The sequence below is a fragment of the Cebidichthys violaceus genome, unplaced genomic scaffold, assembly GCF_023349555.1.
Source record: "Cebidichthys violaceus isolate CVI_PGR_0920_01 unplaced genomic scaffold, fCebVio1.0.p SCAF_27, whole genome shotgun sequence".
Lineage (NCBI taxonomy): Eukaryota > Metazoa > Chordata > Actinopteri > Perciformes > Stichaeidae > Cebidichthys > Cebidichthys violaceus.
The window spans coordinates 4,655,784-4,678,494 of NW_027176450.1; the positions used below are offsets into that span (position 1 = coordinate 4,655,784).

Sequence of the window (22,711 nt, forward strand, 5' to 3'; positions counted from 1 at the left end):
ATACACATTCACACAAGACAGCACATGGGAAGAACCCCAGGAAAGGACCAATGAGGGGGGCCATTTAGTACAGAGGTACTGGTGAGTCCCAACGGTTGGAGCAAGGGGCCTTTATTGTTCTCCACGGCCCCCGTGGCCCCTGTGCTGCACTGTCGTTAAAGGGGGGAGGTGGTTAAAGCTCTTCCTCACACCACCTGTTGTCAACGCCTCATCCTCCACCACCCCCACCCCAACCCCTCATCCTTCTGCTTTTGTCCTACTGACCCTTTATGAGACACACACACACACACACACACACACACACACACACACACACACACACACACTGGTCTCACTCGCCTTTAGTATGGTCTAATTAATTCATGGCTATCCTCTGGAGGAGGGTTTGGCTGGTGGGTCTGGCTCAATGACCGGCAGACGGCCGGATCATACGGGGGGGTGTGGGGCGGGGGGTTAAGCCAGAGGCCTGTGGCCTCACTCCGGCCATCTGATCTCCTTCGTTTAAAACCTTATAAACCCGAGGGTCCCCCATTTGGACGCAGAGTACATAAAAACTTAGAGAGTTTTGTGTTAAAAGTAACTGGCAGAGAACCCACGAAGAACGAATATAATGATGTTATAGTTCTGCAGAAACCTCAGCGTCCTGGGAACAACATGAACTAGGTCACTTCTACATGAGACAAACACATCTCCCATCAGCCAAGCAAACAAATAACAAAATATCATAAATCATACTCGATATGACTGGAAAAGACCGGAGAAAACAGCTGCTACACTCCGTTAGCAACGTGCTACCTACGAACATGCAGCATGAAAAAGCATGTCCGCCTGACGGAGATTACGGACATAATTTCCATTTCTCTCTCCGGTAAACTATCGCAGAGATATTCAGCTTCGAACACAAAAAGTCACACAGCTTTCATCGAATATTGTACTCACTTTTGGTCGAATCTCAGCGAAAAAATGAAATATCTCCGTACTTCCACTGCTTGGTATGTCCAGCTGCATGTGCTCCGTGTGAATCCGTTCGATTCGTGTCTCTCCGACACTCCTCGGCTTCTTGGGAGGGTTGGAAGCTCAGCAAGTTAGATTTCAGATCTGCCATCAGATGGGACGTTTTTGAGCTTTATTGGCTAATAGTGCTGTCAATCATCTAGCTTTCAATTCCAGGCAATTCTATTGGCTCACATCCTTCGAAGGATGTCTCAATGGTGAAAATCGGAGAAAGGGGGGCTGAGATACAGCCCTAAGCAGAGAGAGTGGGCTGAATCTGAAGCAGTATGTGACCACAAACTAAACAACTAAAAAGGGCTTAGAAAGAGCTTAAAACACTCAAAAAAGGTCCAATCTTCTGTCTTTTGATTCATTGAACATCAGGAGTGATACATAGAAGTGATATAGAGTGTTTTTGAATTTAAAAAATATTTTTTTATTCAAATATTGGAATATTTAATCATTTTTTTAATTTTATATACTCTATATTTTATAAATGTTTCACTGTATCTATGTATAACTGTGTATAGAGAGCCTTTATCAGTTGTTATAAGAGCTGGGAATATTTAAAATCTTGGATTTCCATACTTTCCAAAAAACAATATCCTGAAATTGCTGTTTTTCCAGAGCGAGCTTTTGAATTTTCCAAGTTGTGCTGTGTTCCATCCTTATCTTATGTTAACCTGTAACATGTATACTGATAGTTCCATGATTTTTCACATCTCAAAAATATATTAAAAAAAAAGTTTTAATTTTTTAAATTTTTAAATTTTTTTATTTAATTATACACTTAATTAGGTATTTCTTATCTTTATTCGAGCTGAGGCCTGCAAATAGGCCTCGTTTATAAGAACAAAACTGCCACTGGCTCTGTCCTACACGAGCCTGGGACCTGCAATCCCATTAGTGAAGCATGAACACACCTCGGAGCTTCACACAGATAGACGGACGCATCATCGAGCAACCGACAACCAAGAATTCAGTGCGTGAGAGGAGATGGTGTTACTGTATCTTATCCACACTAACCGATCCACACGTGGACACGGTGAAGCACGAGGACGTCTCGGCTGTTATAAAGCAGACGAGTGCAGGAGGTAACTGAAACAGGACTTGACAGTGGCTGTCTTGACAAATGGGTCTGAATGGGCAAAGTGCTTCGGACAGCTGGGGAAACATCGCCATGCTCCTGTGGATGTAGGGACGGCTGGATGTGTACTCATACACCACTTACTGGTGCCAAACCTAAAATATGTTTGAATCAATGTTAGCAGCAATGATTCTAATGTTGTTAAATGCACAGATGAGGGGATGAATCTTCAATAAGAGCGCTTTCCTTACCTGCTAATTCATAGAGTTGGGCGAATAGGATGAAAAATGTGAGCACTACTCATTAAAGCCATCTACAATGGACTGCTTATAGAAGAAGAACAAGAAAAGATTATATGTGCTGATCACACTGAAGATTCAGTTTAAATGTTGGGTTGCAGTACAGGTCAACAGTGACTGAGAGGTCACTGCTAAGCAGTTCAAATAAGCTCATTCAAAGCAGCCCAACAGCTACAAGCAGCTCACTGAGAGCAGGTTAGAAGAAATACAATATATAGTTTAGGTTAATAGGAAAAGAGGCATTTTATCTTGAGGGTGAAAGCTGTATTTCAACAAAAGCATCTTTTAAACGTGGCATGGGATTAGGAGGACTTTATTAAAAAAAACATGTACCTGCTGGTAAGAAGAGCACTGACATCCTCCAGTATTCACCCAGTAACAGGTGTCTACAGAAGCTAACAGCAGGTCAGTGCTCACTTAGCCTGCAGCCTGCAGGTACGGTGCGTATAGATGTACAGATCAGCGTGACTGCGCTCCACTGTGTCTGACCACATGCACCGCCGAGCTCCAATCACAGCCCATATGGCTCCACACTGCCGGGGTTAATAACAGGGACAGAGGGCACGGACAGCACAGGGAGGGAGGGAGGGACTGGTGGGGGTTTACTTTATCTTTTTTATCGGAGCCGACCAGCCCACACTTCTCTCATACCAAACACCAAACTGCCCCCCAACCCACAAAATCCTTTCCCCATTTTCAAATCCATAAAACCCTGAAATCCATTTTCGTGCACATGGGGCTCAGTGTGACAGGTGTGTGTGTGTGTGTGTGTGTGTGTGTGTGTGTGTGTGTGTGTGTGTGTGAAGGAGACAGAAAGGGAAAGGAGGACCGAGTGGTGACAGTGCTGCTCAGCTGTTTCTCCCACACTGGCGTCTAGGGTTACAACGGGTGAGAAAGACTTAAGGTCGTGCACACCCACAAGAGCAACTTCACAGGAGGGCTGAGGACGATGTCATCGCTTCTTCACCTTTTTATTCCCCAAATTCCACGAGGCTCGACCTCCTAACGGCCTTTGCAAAGAAAAGGGGGGTGGGGTGGGGTGGGGGTTGTTCTCGGGGGCATTGTGCCCCAGTCACTTGAAATGCCTCTTACTCCACCCCCCCCAGCACCTCTTCCCCTCCCCTGTTAGCGTGAATATTCATGAGCCATAAAGCCAGGCAGTGGAGCCGGAGCAGGAATAATAAAAACGTCAGAGGTATAAAACACTCGCTCTGAATGTCAAATCCCCACCCAGGGGTGTCTGGCCCGTTAGTTCTATTGTGGCTGACTGACTTTTATGCATCTGACATGAATTGGCCTCTGCTCCTGGCGCAGAACTTTGCAGGCCCGCATTTTCAGGATCAAAGAATCTCTTTTAATGCGTGAAATGGGAGAGGATTGGGCTGCAGAAAACACACATTCTGGAAGGAAAGGCTCAGCAAAGATCTGCTGGATGACAGCTACACTCACAGCACATGTATTGTAGGACTTAATCATTCTTTTGATCCTACAATTGTGACACATTTGTATTGCTCTTCATCTTCAACAATGTTTGTTTGAAAGAAATGGGTTAGGGTTAGAGAATAGGTCGTATGCAAGGTTAAGCTTCACCCACTGAAGCTTGAAAAAAGTCATGCACAAAGCCCTTCAGCAAACACGTCATTAACAACAAGTGGGAACTGTTACAGATGTAAGCGGAACCATCTCTGATGAGTTATTGAGTGCCTAATTGTAGAGGATAAATGGTGTGCACACACTTCTAGTGGGAGAATCTATAAAACCTGCAAAGCATTCAGAATGAATGTAATATATATTAAAGCCTGCAGAGTTACCGCCAGTCGTCTGTGCTATAAAAGGACAGTGTGACCTTCTGACGTAAGAGAAGTTCTAGAGAACCTTGTGGGGTCTCAGGTGTGCCTGGGTCGGACTGGAACCTGCTGCCTCAAGAGAGGACGGGAGAACTCCATCAGCGCCATCGGTATGACGTTGCTTTAGACGTCTGTTGTCCAAAGTAGAACTAAAGTTATTATCACAAGATCATTAAACAAACTCCACACGTGCACTGTTGTGTGGGGTGTGGTACTAATGAGTGTTTTTAACCAAAATAGAGACTATTCGTCAGCTAGTGACAGCAAGCATTATTTTAAACAACTTCACTGTGTGCCTTCTTTATGTCTGAACAGTTTATGTTCAGACAGTATTAACATACAAAGAGATCTATCCTTTCTACTGAAAGACAATCAGCTTCCATAAGTAGTTGTGTTCATCATTTATAATAATTCAAAAATTCAAAACCTTGGTATGATGTCGACCCGTCAAATTATTCCCAAAATACAATTAGTATGTGCATCATTCTTAAATGAACTTGTCTTTTTGGAAGAATTGGACTATTTTTAGCAGTAGTGGCAAAGGTCTCGCCATACTGATGTTGGTCATGTTGGTCTAGTCCAGGGTGACGTTTTTAAATGATCTTCTTAATCAGCACGAGGGCTAATATTAAGTTGAATTACCGCATCAAAGTTTTGATCAAATTACAGATCTTTTGGCGATCTTTGGCCAAGAGGGCAGCAAGTACCAGAGGCAGAGCAGGACAGGTCTTCACGAAATGTAGGTGGGAAAAAAATCAATCAAAGTAACCGCTGAACTGCCAATGGTTGGGAAAGAGGTCATTTGGCATGCAGATGATGCTCTTGCACACTCGGTTAAGCTCTGGAGTGAAACGTCCCTACAGTCATTAGAGGATGAATTCTAGTTTTTAGTTTTTATCTAGCACCACCAACTGGTCAAGATTTCCCATTGGCCAAGGTACAGAACCTGTGCCCACACTCTGATGACAGGTGGGATGTGAGGAGTGTGAGCATAAGTTGCTGTTTGACACTTCCTCCCTATTGAGATACAGGGTGACTACAGCAGAAGTTCTCCTCAATGAGGAATCTGTTACATGTTTTTTACAGCCACCTTTTAAGCCTGCACAGGGTGTTTGATCTTCAAAAGGACAGATTCCGGGTGACGTATCATTTTAAAGCTGAAATTCACAACTTTGTGCACTTTCAGAACTACAGCTAAGGCGATGGAGTCACTTCTAAGGACTCGCTTATCAACTGCTGCTTCAATTCTACATGGAAACGTCTCGACAGGCTGTCTGCAGTTAGAGCTCTATGCTTTAAAGGAGATCGTTAGTCCTCAGCCCCTTGGTACATGCACAGAGAGATTAACACACGTTGTGAAATAAACCACTTCAAGACAAACACTCCAGTCAGGTTTGTTTGTCAGCACTTCCTGCCAGTTCGTCCACATGGCTCAGTGGCCTTCCTCAGCCCTGCCTGCCTCTCAGCCTGCAGCAGATGGACTGTGAGGGGTTAAACCTCCCGAAACCTTCCACCCTTCCCACTGTGTTGGCTTCCACCCCGATACCAAATATACACACCAATACACAACGCTTCTCCCTCTCCGTTTGCCCCCGGTGCTTCCAAGTGACACCGTGCCACAAAGTGCCATCTTGCGCCTTCTCTGGTGCCTCGCTGAGCCCCCTGGCAGCTCCAGGCGGGCTTATGTGCCCGTGGCATTATCTCTGGGGGGGATTGGGAGCTGGCACTGGCTCTGCTTTGTTCTGTGTAACCTCTTCTTCTCTCTCTCTCTCTCTCTCTCTCTCTCTCTCTCTCTCTCTCTAGAGGCGATGCTCCAAAAGTGAGGTTTGTAGGTTTGCGTGGTTGTGCTGGCAGACTCACACTCTGGAGGACGAGTCAAACACACACTTGCAGTTGTGCCTCTACCACCATGACTTAGGGAGCGCTATCTGTCAGAACAACTGCCAATAGCGCCAAGTTGTGTCCCTGTGCATGTGTCTGAATGTCACTTCCAAAAGGACCACAGCATCAGGAAGGAAAGCTGGATACCTTGCAGACTGAAAGATGCATAACAAACCCACAGAGCCTCGTCTGAGTCTGTGTCGGCCCACTGGGCACAGCAACACATCAGGGGTTATTCATGGGGGAGTGAGAACGTTCTAGCATTGGTTAGGGCTGCACAATTAATCGGAAATTATTCGCCATCACGAATTGGGGTTCCCACAATTAAATGAACACAATCGGGCTACAATATTGACTCTGCTCATAGAAAGCTCATACTGCATATCAAATTTCTAAACTAACAGCCAACCACCAGCTCTGTGTGGAAAGTGTTTCACAACACCTCCGCCTCGTCTACCTGCTCAGTTTCTATGTGACGTATATCACCCACAGCGCCTGACGCTGCTATCTAAACAGAGCGAGGTGAAAGTGAGGTCTTGGTGCTGATTTTAGAAAAGAAAGTGAGAAACACACTTCAAAGATGGAGGATGGAGAATGAATCTTTTTTTTTTCCTGTAGAGGCAGTCAGGGGAAATTCGGCCTCATTATTAAGTTAGGGGCTGGAGCCTTTCAGGAAAATATGATGCCCGGCCGTGAGGTGTTTGACAGGAGGCTAGAGTTTCACAGATTTACTTTAAAGGGGAACGGAGTTCATTTTCAGCTGCTTTTATCTGGTTTGTGTTAGTGCGATGAGTAATTCCTGAGCTGGTTTCTCTTTTAAAGGGAGGATGATAAAGGAAGAGGTTGGAGTGAAGGGTTGAGAACATGTTTAGATATTGACTGGCGTTCCTGTACAAGCAGCAAAAAGCATGCTGCTTAGAAGATAAGCAAGGACTCAAGTGCACCTTTATTGGGACTATACTTCATGGTTTACCAGCCTGCTGTCATTACAGGTCCTGTTACAGGTCCAGTACCAGTCCAATGAAATGTGAAGAATGTGGTTTAAATCCCTCTTGGAAGTGTACACCGTTCAAATATTCCGTTTCACTGGGGAACAGTCACAGTACAGAAGACGCTCTTAAGTTTGGAACCGGGCTGACAACATCAACATAATGATCGTCCATTACAGAAGTCATTCAGCAGCACTTCGTTTATAGTCCACTTTAAAAAAAACATTACAGTCCTCTACTTTATTTGCATTATTGAAATGACATGCTGCTGCTGTCAAAACAAAGTTATACTTCATTATAATAGTCTAACTAAAAGTAATGGGGAATTGGCCTTATCTGCATTCCACTCAAGTGCCACTGATCACAACCAGCCTTGTTATAGAGAGAGAGAGAGAGAGAGAGAGAGAGAGAGAGAGAGAGAGAGAGAGAGAGAATCCCAAGGTGTTGGTAGAATAGAGACTAACTACTTTGTCGTATTTTAAGGGAGTATCATCTGCTGGAGAGAAGCTGACAACTTCCAGTGGCCTTTTTTTAGCTTTCCTGTCCAGTGGCGACAACTGTTATCTCTTCACAGGAGCGAGCTGTCATCCATCTACATTAACAGGCCCCGTCGCAACACGACAGAGGCCAGGCTCTCTGGGGCAGGAGGAGATAGGATGCAATGTTGATGGCCGGAGAGGAGGACGAGGACGGTGGCGGGGGGGGTGCAAGCTGCCAGGAGATCTGACACCAAGGTCAGGGGTGGCGTCTTGAGTTAACTCGGCCGAGAAACAGCGATGATAAGAGCCCAGAGAGCCCTTTGAAGCCGCCTCCGCTTCTGTATCCGCAGCCAACAATATTACTCGTGAAACTATCTGTGATTTCATGTGTTTGTTATTACCAGAGCTACATGATGCATGACATGATGTTTGACACCTGATATGTGGACAAGCACCTCTCCTCCCTCGCCTATACACAGACTTGTGTTGCATTGATGTTTTCTCCAGCTCTACATTTCCTCTACAATGTCCTCGTAGCATCACATGTCCTCTGTCCTTGCGTTCACTTCCCATGTGTCGGCCCTGCATTAGCACGGAGCAGCATTCCATTTCTGTCTTTTGGTTCAAACACAGCCACACACACACACTCACACACACACACACACACACACACACACACACACACACACACACACACACACACACACACACACGCTGTACTTCGATCTTTGTGAGGACACACACTGACATTCCCTTTTCCTAACTTTAACCATCACAACCAAGGCGCAATCTCAGTACAACCATTGCAACTACTATCTAGCCCTGCTCCAATTAGCTCATCCACACATAGGGGTGTCCCTGTTGTGATGGAGGGCTAGGGTGAAGCGGTAGGGCTATATGGCCCTCCAAACGGAGGTTATTCATATGCGAGTGTTGTGAAAATAAGTATTTTAATAAGGGTTTAATAAGGGTTTAAAAGAGCTTGGTAATCTTGTTTTAAGGCTGATTTGTGCAGGAATGTCCTGCATTCAACATATTTCCATGCTGCATTTCCCCCCGTTGATGGCGCTAAATGGACAAAATTTAACTTAAGTCCAGCAGTGAAGTTGTTACCTCTCCTTGGGCCGGGTTTTCTGTCAAGAGCGGGTTCGTCTCGTCTGTTTCCCTAATAAACCAACAAAAACTACTGACGACATATCAGGGTCTCGCAGGGTTGTCCCATTTCATAGGGGAAGATTTCAACCACTACCCATCAACTCTGTTCCGAAGGGCAAGTCGAAAATCTCTAGGTCTAAAACTCCAATTGGTCCTCACAAAGATAGATGTTCCAGTACACATGCCCTCAAGCCGGAAGAGCAAAACATGAAAGACTTACTCGCCACCTCCAGCGACGCATTGCGACTGACCGCCTCGCCCAGGTAGTTGCGCGCCACGCACACGTAGACACCTTCGTCGGGTTTGCTTCGCCTGCCGTGTACGATCCGCAGGAAGAAGAGGGAGCCGCTGGGTAAGAGCATCCGGTGGGACCGAGGGTCCTCTCGATCCGTCTCAACGCGCTCGCCGTCTTTGTACCATTCCACCATCGGAGTCGGCCGGCCCTCTGCCTTACAGTTGAGGGTGGCCGGCTCACCCTTGGAAACGATCAGATCAGATGGGTGCTCTACAATCCGGGGAGGCGCATCCTCCAACCTGGGTCGGGACCCTGGAGGTAAAACGACAGAGGAAAGAGGAAGGGTTAAGTTTGAGTCCATCATAGGAAACATTTGGAATATGCATGTGTCAGCAACAGGACAACAGGAAAGGAATTTGGGGTATAATTACAGCAAACACATCTCCAAACCAGAACCATATGGTGTTTTAAAGATTACACAACAGACAACAGATTGAGAAGAAAGCCCCAAAATGAACAGTCTGTGTTATTGAGAGTTGTTAAGGGTAGTTAAAGAGCACATGTGACAAGATAATACATTTAGATTGTTCACAGGCGTCGGATGGGAAGAGTGTAGCTGCGCTAGTGTAGGAAGAGTGGTGGAGTGGAAGCAGGAGAGACGTAAACATGGGAGAACTGTGCTGATCACGAGCTCATGGAAATATTCAGATATCAAACATATAGATCCAACTCGCTATACTTAGGACATTTAAACTGGTGTTTTCTATTTAATAGCATCATACACTGCCTGGCCAAAAAAAAAGTCGCCACCTGGATCATCATGCCTAGTGCCTACTGTACAAGCCTGTGGGGGCAGTGCTGTGATCTGGGGTTGCTGCAGTTGGTCAGGTCTAGGTTCAGCAACAGTATGTGCTCAAAGAATGAGGTCAGCTGACTACCTGAATATACTGAATAACCAGGTTATTCCATCAATGGATTTTTTTCTTCCCTGATGGCACGGGCATATTCCAAGATGACAATGCCAGGATTCATCGGGCTCAAATTGTGAAAGCGTGGTTCAGGGAGCATGAGACATCATTTTCACACATGGATTGGCCACCACAGAGTCCAGACCTTAACCCCATTGAGAATCTTTGGGATGTGCTGGAGAAGGCTTTGCGCAGCGGTCAGACTCTACCATCATCAATACAAGATCTTGGTGAGAAATTAATGCAACACTGGATGGAAATAAATCTTGTGACATTGCAGAAGCTTATCGAAACAATGCCACAGCGAATGCGTGCCGTAATCAAAGCTAAAGGCGGTCCAACGAAATATTAGAGTGTGTAACTTTTTTTTTTGGTGGCGTTTTTTTTTTTGGCCAGGCAGTGTATGTAAAGCACTGTGTTTCTCTAAGTTACTTATCAATAGAATATATACTGGTCAGAGTCTGTAGACTCTCCAGCTTTCCATTGGAAGTCTGATTGAAAGAAAGAAATGAAGACAGAGACAGAAGCAGACAGACGAGGTAGTTCCCACAGGGGTTGTTTTTTATTTTGCAAGCTTTGAAATTGCTTTTTTTCTTCTGCCTCTCTTTCCTTTTCCTCCTCCAATTTGAATGACAACATGTTGGCGGTACAATTATGTATGAAAACCAATGACACAAACTGAAGCACCATGAGGCACAAGTGGAACTTCACCCTGGAGGGCATATGAAAGAATGGCAACAGGAGGTGCGTCTTGCCAGTTGTTTTTTTTAATAACCAGGTTTTGTTCCAGTGATGATTGTTGCAGGGGATTTTAATACCATTTTTAAACTAAAGACATTTTTAACTGTCACAGTGTTGCGTGCTTTAGCTGTGCCATATAGCGGCATATTAAGCAAATTTGTGTTTTCAGAATATTCACAGCAGGAGATTGGCAGGAACGGTTGAGCAGATAACAGGAAGACAGAAAACATGAATGGCTTTGTTCAGCGTTTAGGAGTGTTGTAACTCTAATTGAGTTCAGGTGTTTCAGACAGACCCATTGCTAACAGGTACATGAAATCCAGCAAGTAGCCCCATTTCATGAAGCCCCCCAATGCAAAGTTTGTATGGTAATACAAGAAGCTGCACGCAAACCTCATATCTCAATGAGATGGGCAGGTTCCCCCTTACTTTTGTTCCATTAAATAGGAATTGAACAGCAGAGAAAGAAGAAGGAGCCTATTGCAGTTTGGGTAACTCTCAAACCTCCAGGAGGTCCTCAAGGTAGAAACTCATTTCCTGTGTTCTTCCTCTCCTATGGGAAGGTAGCTGAGAATGTGGCTAGAGCACAGGTATAACAGCGTAATCAGGTCCAACATCAAGAGAGATGGTCATAACGGTTCTTCCCACAGGTGCATGAATGAGAAGGGGTTCAAAGGTTCAGTGCTTCCTGATAACACCTGATAAGAAAAGCAGTCAAAATTCCTGCCCTCAAAGTGACAAATCCTCGGTGAGGTTTTGGGGGATTAAGAACTCGGCTGAAGTTGTTGTCTCTGATGGGAACATAGAGTACCGTCTGATGGCCCTGCTCTCAACGCAATTACATTCACCACACAGACATAGATCGCTCTGAAAAAGGAGCAAATGCTGTTGATGCTTTGAAGTTGCATCTAGTTTTAAATTGCAGCTGGGTTTATGTCTGACATCCAGGCTCACAGCAGAAAGGATCAGATATACCTTTTAGGGTTTTATTTCACTGCCGTTAACAGGGGAAATACACAATGTTCTTTTTTTGTCGTTTTCTTTTTAAACCTGGAAATGTACAGTATATTGTCTTGAGTTCATAGCTGGCATAAGCTGAATGGCAGTGAAATTGTTTCTAAACCAGTAAATAAATTTGAACTGAACTGGATTCACCAACTACTTTCTTTCTAGTAACCATACCACATTTGCTGACGATCACAGTTATAGAGAACAGATACTATCTCATCACTGACGTGCTTTTGACAGTTAATACAAATACATATAGATACATGTAGAGCTAACATGTACGATACTTGCACTAATCATGTCAAGAATATTACTGAATACATTCAGAATTACAGTACAGTCCTACTTTTTAGTTTTACTATGTTTAACTTTATTTCTCATTTCTTTGAGATTCCTCATGTTATTTTGTGATTCTTATGTGTGGTGTGACAGCTGTAACAGTGCAATTTATTTTTTGGATTAATTAAATAATCTGTATATATAATATATGCTCATAAAATCATTTTTACGTCGTCAAATCTGTGTCAACATATCAGGATCAAACAGAAATCCTTGTCATGTTTGGCAGAGTGAAAGCAGCTGGCCCTCTGTACTAAGTGGTTGCGGTTGAAAGTGGTAAATGTTGATGGTGGCTGAGTCCTCACGGATGAACATCTGGAAGATCCATGAAAGTCTAATGTTATCTGGGCCTAATACATGTCTGTTTCTATGGAGCTCTATAATGCAGGGCTACCAGATCAAAGGTTTCATGCGATACATTTATACATTTACGTTCGTAGGTACAGACATTCCATCTAATAGCTTTTGGGGGGGGGGGGGGGGCAGAGCCTTTAATAGCTGACTCATGAATTTTACAGGCCAAGCTGGTTGGAACAAGCCATGTGGAAATGAAATGTAAAGCGAAGGCTTTTAAAGAAGAACAGACCACCATGTTGACTGAGCTGAATATCATGACGAGAAGGTGGAAACCACTGAACACCAGCTCTATCGTCCACGTGAACTCAGACTTGATGAAATTATCTCCCAGTTATTCTCCAAAGATGACGAGACATCTTCTGAATCTACACCGATATCGCTGTCTTGATAGCAATCTTTGCACACGCTTCTTTTGTGCGGCTGCAGGCCGTACATTAGTATGACATCGTACAGATCTGTATGTTGATAGAGACCGACTGCGCCGCCACACAACTCAAGGACATTTGAATTTGTAAGCGGGGTGGTATTTCCTAGCTACAGAGCTCACAGTGAGCGTATAGATGTGTGTAACGGATGAGGCCAGGGCTGGAAAAGAGGAACTCAAATTGGGTAAAATGGACAGCTGGAGTCTGAAGAGTACGACTGGCTGTCTGGAGCAGGGTGCCTAATAGGAATGTCTGGACCCTCTGAGGACCTATTAGCTCCTGGCTGTGGTGTAGTACAGCAGGACGTGAGCTAATGAAACCACAGGGATGCTGTAGTCCAGACTGTAAGAGTGTGTTTGACAAGAAAGGTGCGTGGAGATAAGATGACTTACTGTCTAAAGAGATGTGTGATTCCCATGCAGCCTTGTATCTGAGAGCTGTCAGTCATTGATACTTATGAAGACGCATTATCTGGCCTTTGACAAAGGGTGACACATTAATGTCTGAAAAGTCTTCCACACAGGTCAAAAAGGCTCAGTGAATAGTATGATGAATATGAAATGAATAAGAGATCATATGCTATAGCCCATATCCAAGCCTAGATAAATGGCTATGGGTGACCCATTCACACCAATGGAAAACAACGGGCCCTTGCTTCGTGTGTCCAAGCTGACTCAAAAGGCTCACGTGGAATCACTGTCAAACAACTCCTAAGTGATTTGAACTTGGGGTGGAGGAGAGACTACAGTATGAGAGGGTGACGGAGAAATAGTGCACAAAAACAAATAAGAAGAAAATGTGAAGAAAAGTACCGCGGGGAGCACAAACTCCTGCTGCAATGTCCTCTCCATAATGGAGGATATGGCAAAGTGCTGAGGCAGAACTTTTTCTCATCTGGGGACAAGAACAAGAGGCTCGGTTGTGTCATGCTGATATGAATCTAAAACAGAGGACCACTGCCAAAGATCTACAGTGGATTACCCCCCCCCCCCCAGCTTCATCTCACCACAACACACAAGTGGGCTTTCATCACTAAGCAGATTTACTTCCTCTGGAAAAGGCAGAAACACCAGAACAACACAGTGAAACTGAAATCTCTTTTTTCTATTTTCATAAGCCTTGCATTAAAAGTTACTGTGATGATAATGCAGCCTCTCCTGGCATGAAAGCAATTCCGCTCCAATTATGGTGAAATAATTCCCCGCTAACAAGTCACAGGTCAAATGAGAGACTGTCAACTTGCTCCGAGCATGCGATTAGAAAGGTGCTGCTGTCGACAGTTTACCATTAAAAAAAGGAAAAGACAGAGAATTTAATATAAAAAAAAGCTGTGAGTGAGTCGGAGGATGGTTCCTTGTGCAGATCTTCTGATTTGGAATCTGGAGCGCTGTGAAAAGTCATTTCACTTGATAAGTCGTGTGCTTTGTGTGCCGTTAAACCGCTGCACCTCCACAGCTCTGGATGTCAATACGCTCGTCCCCAGACTGCAGTTCAGAGACACCGTTCCCTGAACACAGATGGCATAATGCTCAGATAATGACTCGATCTTGCGGTCAACAAAAACAACCTCACACCAACCGTTTCCCTGCCGAAGGTCCAGTGTGCTAATCACCCCCGAGCTAACACCCCCGGCTCACGGAAAGGCGCACGTGTCACCTCGCACTCTGTCCACTACAGCTCTGCAGCCAAAAGGACATGAAGCACGGATGGAGCGTCTTCCACAGGGGCCGGGTGACAAACGCCTTTCACTCTGCACAAAATAAATCTGAATACTTATCACTCTGTGGTGAGTTATGGTAAAAAAGAAAGATTAAGCCATGCTCTGGCTTAGCAACTCAAATTAAGGCTAAGCTGAGCTAACCCTCACACTGCACTCCAGATAACCACCCTCCCACCCAATTCTGCTTTAAAAAAGACATGACTGTTAATGGCAAAGAAAAGTCTTCTTAAGCTGAACGTCCAGTACAATAAACCTGGTGAGCAGACCGAGCTTCATCATGTTGAAAGAACGGACGCGGGAGGAGGGGAGGGCGTGAGATGACGATCAAAGACAACTCAACAACTTTCCCATTCCCATCTCCCCCTCATCTGCAATTCTTTTTAGCGGGCTGGCTTCCCTCTCACAGAATATGTTGTTTTTACAGCTTTGTTGCCTCCTCCTCCTCCTCCTCCTCCTCCTCCTCCTCCTCTCGATCTCCACCACAGCCACAGGAATTGATTTGCAAATGTGAATTCATAGTTAAATTGGCAGCAGTGAGGGAGGCATGCTGGAGCTTTCTCTGCAGCCTCCCACTCTTTGACCCTGTGGGGACAACAAAATGAGGCACTCGCATGAGAATGCAGAGCGCCAGCCATAAAGAGACGATCTTCTTAATTGAGCCTGTGTTGATGCTAAGCTTCTAAATGGGCAGGGTCAACTTTGCAAAAAAGAAATTGGGTGTTTTTATCGTGTCTCTCTTGGGGTCATGAACAGATTCATGAGTAGGGGCTGGCACTGCTTTTTTTTGCCCTGCCTTTAGAAGAGGGGGTTGTGGAAATTGAGAGCAAAGAGACCCAAACTCCCACTGCGACTCCAAAGAAATGCCCTTTTCCACTAACAACTCTGCTTCATGCTCCCTCTGAGCGTGGCCCCTCATGCCGGCGGACCAGCTGAAATCAGTTCTGGCTGGATGTTGACTTTCAGCTTGCTGTAAAGAGAGAGCAACCGGGCAGACATCTCAGCCTGACAGTTACTTCTGGCTGAGAGGCTTGGGAGTTGATTAACTTTGATGATGCAGAGGATGGTTTGACTAAACTATTCTCATATTTTAGCATTCAGACACTTTGAATGCAACTTCTCAAAAAAGCATATAAATACAACCAGACCAGCATCCTTCACGTTATCACACATCCTGCTGAGAGTTGTCAGTCTATGTTCCAGCGGCCCACCAGCAACAAGCATTGATTTTTCTTTTGGACAGGGCTTTGAAGAAACGGCAGAGCAGCGACTGCATGTGGCGACTAGACTCCCCGTTCGCTCTGTTTTGCTGCGAGTGTTCTGTGTGATGAGAGCAAGAAAAGACAAGAGGAAGGAGACGAGGACATATCTGGCTGTAGAGACGTTCACCAGGGAGCAAACGGAAGAAAAACATTAAGATGGACAAGACACGGCTGTATGCTGAGGACTGCGTGATTTATTCCCACTAATCATCAGTCCATTTGAGGTTGAGCAGTGTATGTGCTCTCTCCCTCACTTCAGGGAGGATGGACTTCATGGTTGCGGGTGGCCTAATACAGCTGTGGGGGAATGCCAGTGGCTTCCTGTCCCACAGCAGCATATCTCAAGATTAGCTGCTATTAGATCTGTGACCGCCTACACACACACACACACACACACACACACACACACACACACACACACACACACACACACACACACACACACACACACACACACAGGCTGCTATCTGCTCCTATCCGTCTGAGCAGGGAGGAAAGGCTCGAGACAGGGACTTCCTGAGTCCACAACTCAGAAGAACAACAACCGAGGAACCGTTAAAATATGTTTCTAATTTGAACAAAAACCCAAAAGGAACCGTGTGAAGTCTTGTGAGGAGGATCCAGGCGTCTTTGCAGGCCGGCATTGAAACCACTTCTAAAAGTTACAAAATATAAAGTTTCACTGATCATTTGTTAAGATGATGGACTGTTGGCACTGTGAGGAGACTACATAACGACATGGTAATATGAATCAGATGAACTGTGTGACTGTAGGGGTGAGAGATCCCTCATATTTAAGAGTGTGATAACGTTACAGTGAAAGATAAAAATTGAGAAACGCTACCCTCACACACCCTGTCGAAGGGATTTGGAGGAACATTGGGTGCATAGTCTAATTAAAGTGGAGAAACTGATGTAATAGGGGGAAGTTTAAGGATTCAAACCCAGCTGCCTATCACTGAGCTGCACTTAAGAGATAACAAGTAGAGGACTCTAATTGCCTCGTCGCCTAAGTCCCATTTCTTTAATAAGCGATTTCCCTTCAGGACATCACGCAAGACCGTCAATCATCAAACTGCCGCTACAGAGGACAAGTAGCCGAGTCACTCGTCGCGTATCAACACTCCCATCACAAAATAACAGGTCTCCAGCAGCTGTCACTTTTCAGAGAGAGCCGTCGCCGTCTGTTCTGAAGCCCAACATTAAATAATCGGGAGGGGAGACGTCCCCCTCACTCTTCATTCACTGAACTACCTCCAAACAGTCAACTGTGTGGTGCTACGCCAACTGTTTCACAAGGTTAACCACGCCTGAACCGTCAGCGTCGAGATACTTCGCAAAAGGCTTCTGCCCAAGAGGCAAAATATGACGAGCAGGGTCAAAGCGCTCCAGCTTCACACCGGTTGGATTCAGCGAATCAGGCGACGCACAGGCAGCCCTACCTTCTTGGTGGAGGTTGTTAGGGCGGCATGGGGTATACTTGTTGTTCATTGTGCCACACAATGCAGTTGAAAAAAGAAATAGCACACAGGGAGGAAGCGGCCTCTCTGGAGACGAGGTTGGCAGACCGCTGCCGTCAGTGTTCGATGTGGACGTCAAATCACTTTAATCGTGAGCCAGCGACAGCGAGGGAAGCGTCTCCACTCGGACGACAAAGCGACTAGAGCTGGGATTCTTTGCGTGGAACACAAAAACAACAACCTATGCCACCTGCATGGTCCAGTTATCCCGCTGTGTTTACGGCGCCTCGACACGGCATCGCTGAGACACTTCATCGCGGTCAGAGGGTCGGTTTATTTCAGCAGTGTGACCGGCGACAGAGGGGTCCGCCCTCCTAGAACCACTGGAACTATTGTCTGGGGGCCATCCATCTGTCTGCAGCCTGAGGTGGGCCGCTCAGACGGCATTGTGTCGGGCCCCTTGGGCAGTCGCCCTGCAGACCTTTAAGGAGAGGGACTGGCTGACTTGTCCTGTCAGCGCTCGCTGCTAAATAGAGTCCCTGCTCAGTTTATTCCCCTTCCCTTTGATGGCCGGTGGAGAGTCTCTGGCGACCCACGGCGTGTTTACTTTGGCCCTCTGTGGCGGGAGTGTGCAGTCTAGATATCTGAGCATTGCAGTTACATTCGCAAAGAGAAAGTGATGTTTTTCTGCATTTTGCTACAGTCCAACGCACAAATGACTTGTTAATAATGCACCACGAGGCGTCGTCGAGCTGTTGCATAATGAATATTTGGGCCTGTGAAATTCTATTATCATGGGGATACATAATGAGTGGCTGCTCAGTGACAAGCATGAACCAAAAACACAGCTCAACCCAAGCTTTTTGATCACTCAGCTCTAAATTTAGCAAATTGTGGGTAGAAAAAGTCAAACTAAGCTTCAAACGTCAGTTCCAGCGCGTGATTAGTGCTGCTGATTCTGTGATGACAGGAAGAGGAGGTTTAGAGTGTTGCTGTTCAGTCTGAGAAAACGAAGACTCACTCGTACCGCGATGATTTCCAAGAGATGCCGCTCACTTGTCGTGCATCAAACCAAAAAGCTTGCTGAGCTATCGACAGGCTAATTGATCTGTAACAAACAGATGGGCAGGCGGGTGGGGGAGGGGGAAGGTGCAGGGAGTGTGTTAGTTGTTAGAAAGAGACTACAGAGCTGTCCCTGTCAGACATGTTGTCAATGTGCCAATAGAACCTGAGCAGAATGTATGTTCCAATGTGGTAATGACCAGAGGAGAGAGAAGGTAGCGATGGTATCTTTTATTCTCCCGTGTTCTGGAGTTACTGATGCAGAGAACGCTGCAGACGGCAGCTGCTCGGGGCCAATCCTCTCCGTCAGTATATACCTCTATAAGTGCTGCTTTTTGCCACTGGCAGGCTCAGATTGTTATTATAAGTGACAACATTATGGAAAGAACCCTACAGAGAAATAAACTATTATTTACCTTCAACTTGATCCGATCTGTTTATCATTGTCTCTACCCGAGTCACACTCGAGTCTCGTTCTTTAAACTCGCGTCGCACCCACGTTGTGAATATCAGCTAAATATTCACATTCATTCACACACACGATATTGAAAAACTTTCAATAAAAAATGTCTGTCCTTCGACACAACAAAGTCCAGCAACAGGTCACGTGACGCAATCCCAAACAAGACCAGGCCAAAGTCTTTGTTGGTCCATGATAAGGTCAAACACGTATGATGACAGTCTGTGCCCGTCAGGGGCAAAAAGCAGCACTTCTGCTGGGCGGACATGGACAGAGAGGAGTTGCGTGGAAGGAGTGCTTTGCAGCGTCAGCAACATTCTCCCTAAATACTGGAGCGATTTGATACATTGTTGTCCCTTTTAGTCACTTAAAGCACAGGAGTTCAGGCTGGAAAACTCTTTAATAGCCACTAATAATGCAAGCGGTGCTTGTTAAGATCAAATGAATAAGTATTCAAACCAACTGGATATTAATCTCAGACACTGACACTTTTCTGTGATATCCAGCCATGCATATCGTTTTGGTTTAATCTGTCCAGGTTTCGACTTATCAAAGATAATATTTCCAGATTCCAGCTCTCAAACGTGAGGATTTCTGACATCGAAAACAAACCTGGCAGTGTGAAGACGTTCATGGGAAATGATATTATAATGAGCAGTTTTTTTGCTTCTTTGTGGCATTTCAGAGAGGAGCATAAAGCTTGGTGAATAATTGAACCTGCTGGCAGTGGAGTCTTTGATTATCCAGAGCAACAGGGACCGTGATGCTGCTGTTGACTTTATTTATCTCAAACTAAAGTCTATTCAATCTCAATGTACCGGCTTTGAGGCAGAAATCTCAAAACAAAAAGGAAACGATCATTGTGCCGATTTATGAGTTAGAGAAATTAAATAATTTTTAACTATTTGGTTCTTTAGGATAAAAGACGTGACACATGTATGCCATGTTTAAAGAGAGCATACTGCAATGTCACAGATTAAATCACAGCTACAACCTCCTCCACTGTTCCTCACTGTGGACGACAGCATGTCTTAAGTGAAAAACCGCCAGCAGACCAGAGAAAGGCCTTTGAACAATGGGACGTCTTGTTAATTGTGCTATGTCAGCCCCTCCCTGAAGGAAACCAGTCGTACGCTCAGACCGTGATCACACTGTGTGGTTTCGCAGGGCTACTTGATCCAGTTCACCGGTTCGCTTGGGGGGACAGTCAGGAGACAACAAGGCAGCGGTCCCCCCCCCCCCCCCCCCCCCAGCTGTATGACTTTGAGGAGGAGCTGACGGAGACGCTGCGTTGACTGACAGTGACAGAGATGACTGACAATAAGCGGGGCTCACTCCAGTGTCACCTTACTGAGCAAACAGTCTGAAGACCAGGGCCCTGATATGAGACTCTGGCTCCGGGCCCTTCAGATACCAAAAGGAGAGACTCTTAAATAAAGCTCTTATCGCAGACATCTCCCCGCTGCCACTGATCTGAAGCCCCCCCCCACCCTTTAAATCTAAGTGGCTCTAAATGTGACACAAAGGCTTTTTCTTAAGAGTCACTGTGTGTTTTTTGCTCAAGTGAAAATAAGACGCTTTAATGCAGCCTGTGTAGTCCCAGAGGAGCATCTGGAGTCACTGAAGGAGCACTTTCACAGATGCTGAGTTCAGATGCTCTGGGTTCATAGTCGATGTTTACAGCCTTGTAAAAAAGAGAGGGGAGTCTCAGCAGTGGGTCCAGGCTCGACGACACCACGCTGTCAAGACTACAACATCCCACTTGAGTGGAAGAGAAATGCTTTAGTGCGTCACAGACGGGTGGTGTTTCTGTGTAGAGCAGCGAACAGTGAGGCGCGTAGGAGGGCCTGCTGGTCACAAACTACCAGTCGTGCATCTGTGATTGATGGGGGATCCAGCATCCAGCATCCAGTCTCGATTAAGCCGGGCTACAGGTAGCAGAGGGTAGCTTTCTCCCCATAGTTCAGTGCGAGAGGAGCTGAATTAAAAAGAAGCAATTAAACAACAAGGCTCATATGCTGCTTGCTTTTGGCCTTGTGTATGTAGGGATACTACATCTGTATCCAGATCTACACAACACAACGATCAGATGGAAGTATAGAAGATGAGTTTCACATTCAAAACGCAGCATCTGGCCAAGGCTGTTATCCATCACAGTAAGAGGAAAAGATAAATCATGCATTTCTTAGCATCGCCGTCCACGGAGGGGGAATCAAACCCCCCACCCTGCCTTGCTCACTTCCAGTAGCCTGCAGCAGCAAAGCGGAAACTGGCTCAATCACGCTGAATTCTGTTCCACTGTTGCACTGTGCGCCGAGGATACGTCTTCACCTAATGGGCCTAATAATAGAGATGAATGAGCAGGCTGCAGAACATGACACACGGGCACATGTCTGTGGGGAGCAGATGCTGGTGCGAATCCGCGGTCCCTTGGGCAAGACGCACAGTGCAGCTTGCACATGGGCCACTCTGCTGTCCGCTGGTTTAAGTGGCCTTTTAAATGACATCATCCGGGGGGATTATTACTCACTCATACTGACATGTAAGGCTTCCAGACATTAATGCAAGGACATGGGGGCATGGAATAGTAACTTTGCACGAGTACAATTACGAGTGAAATTCATTTCTTCTGATTTATCTGTTTGCTGTGGGACCCGCTTCAGAGCGCTGGGAGTCAGTGAGACCCATGGAGCCACTGATATGGAGCATGAGCCCATCTGTGCAAACACAACCCCAAAACAACCAGCCATGCCATGTTCAACTCACCATATGCCAAAGTTGTGAGTGCACATAAAACCAGTAGCGGAACCGAAGTGTGGCGGTACTCCATTATACACTCAGGTGATTCATAGGTAGATGAGGTCGGTCCTCCAGCAGCGGTGGTAATATATCCAAAGAGACGCGCGGATGACTTCCAGGCTAAGGGATGGACACAGCGTCAAACTCCACAGGCAGCATCTCGGCCGCTGTACAATTAAACTGCCGGTTTAAGCATAGGAACTTCTGTTTTGACTGCTCCAAAAAACACGTGTGAAACCCGGCGGATGGTCCGTGAAAAGCGAGCCGCGGGTGATGAGAGGAGAGGCGGCTGTGAGTGGCAGGCAGCGCCCGGTCGGTCGGTCGGTCCCGTCTTAACGCCAGCAGGACAAACCCTCACAACGAGCTGACGGTGAGTGAGTCTCAACGTGCGTGAAGTCCTCGCGCTGAGAGGAAACACTGTGAACTTTGTTGAACACACAGCTCTACTTCTTCTCCTCGTCTCTGTTACTCTCCCCCTGTTCCGCTACGAGGAATGAGTTACTACGGCCCCATCACAGCACCGCACGCTCCCGGAGCCCAAAACACGGGAGTAAAGTGCCATGCAGTAGGAGATGTAGTTTCCGGTCCCGTTTTCAAAATAAAGCTACGATTTTCTAACGCGTTGCGACGCTTTAACGACTTTGTACCAATTTCCATAAATAAACTCAATCTGTGGTAAATAAATGAAAACACTATCACAGTCTTCATCACTCCAAAAACAGACCCTTTGTAATTAAGCACATAGATAGATGATATACAATCTATATTATTAATTTACAGACACTCGACACTCATTGGGAATGTTTTTTTTTATCAACTTAATGATTCCAGTTTTGTGGTCCTACACGTGCTCATTTGATGTCTCCATGTTATCGCCTATTGTGGTATTATGTTGAAGGGACATTCACAACGCTTCCGGTTTGTTCTGGTTTAATTCTGTGTAGCTTCACTATCCAATCTCTTAAAGGGCCAGCACACTCGAAACACCAAAACTGGTCTGTCATCTTAATTAAAGACTACATACATAAAACATGTTTACAATAAAATAAGAATTATATCTCACTGAATTCAGGAAGCCTACAGATGCGTACTAATCAAATGCTGGTTCCCTGTATTCTCCCAATTAATTAAATCCATGTTGGTTCAAA

The 22,711-nt window shown here is 45.7% G+C and overlaps 1 protein-coding gene across 3 annotated transcripts in view; it reads right to left on the reverse strand.

Moving 5' to 3' along the window:
- The window catches only part of robo3 (roundabout, axon guidance receptor, homolog 3 (Drosophila)), a 78,411-nt gene extending 56,317 nt beyond the window's left edge, over positions 1 to 22,094 (reverse strand). For all 3 annotated transcript variants that reach the window (XM_068721177.1, XM_068721175.1, XM_068721178.1), the window contains exons 1-2: positions 21,531 to 22,094; positions 8,951 to 9,277 (exon numbers count right to left, since the gene is read on the reverse strand). In XM_068721177.1, coding sequence (XP_068577278.1) covers positions 8,951 to 9,277; positions 21,531 to 21,594 — 391 coding nt within the window. In that variant the 5' untranslated portion in view covers positions 21,595 to 22,094. The remainder of the gene's footprint in view (positions 1 to 8,950; positions 9,278 to 21,530) is intronic.
- Positions 22,095 to 22,711: the final 617 nt, after the last annotated feature.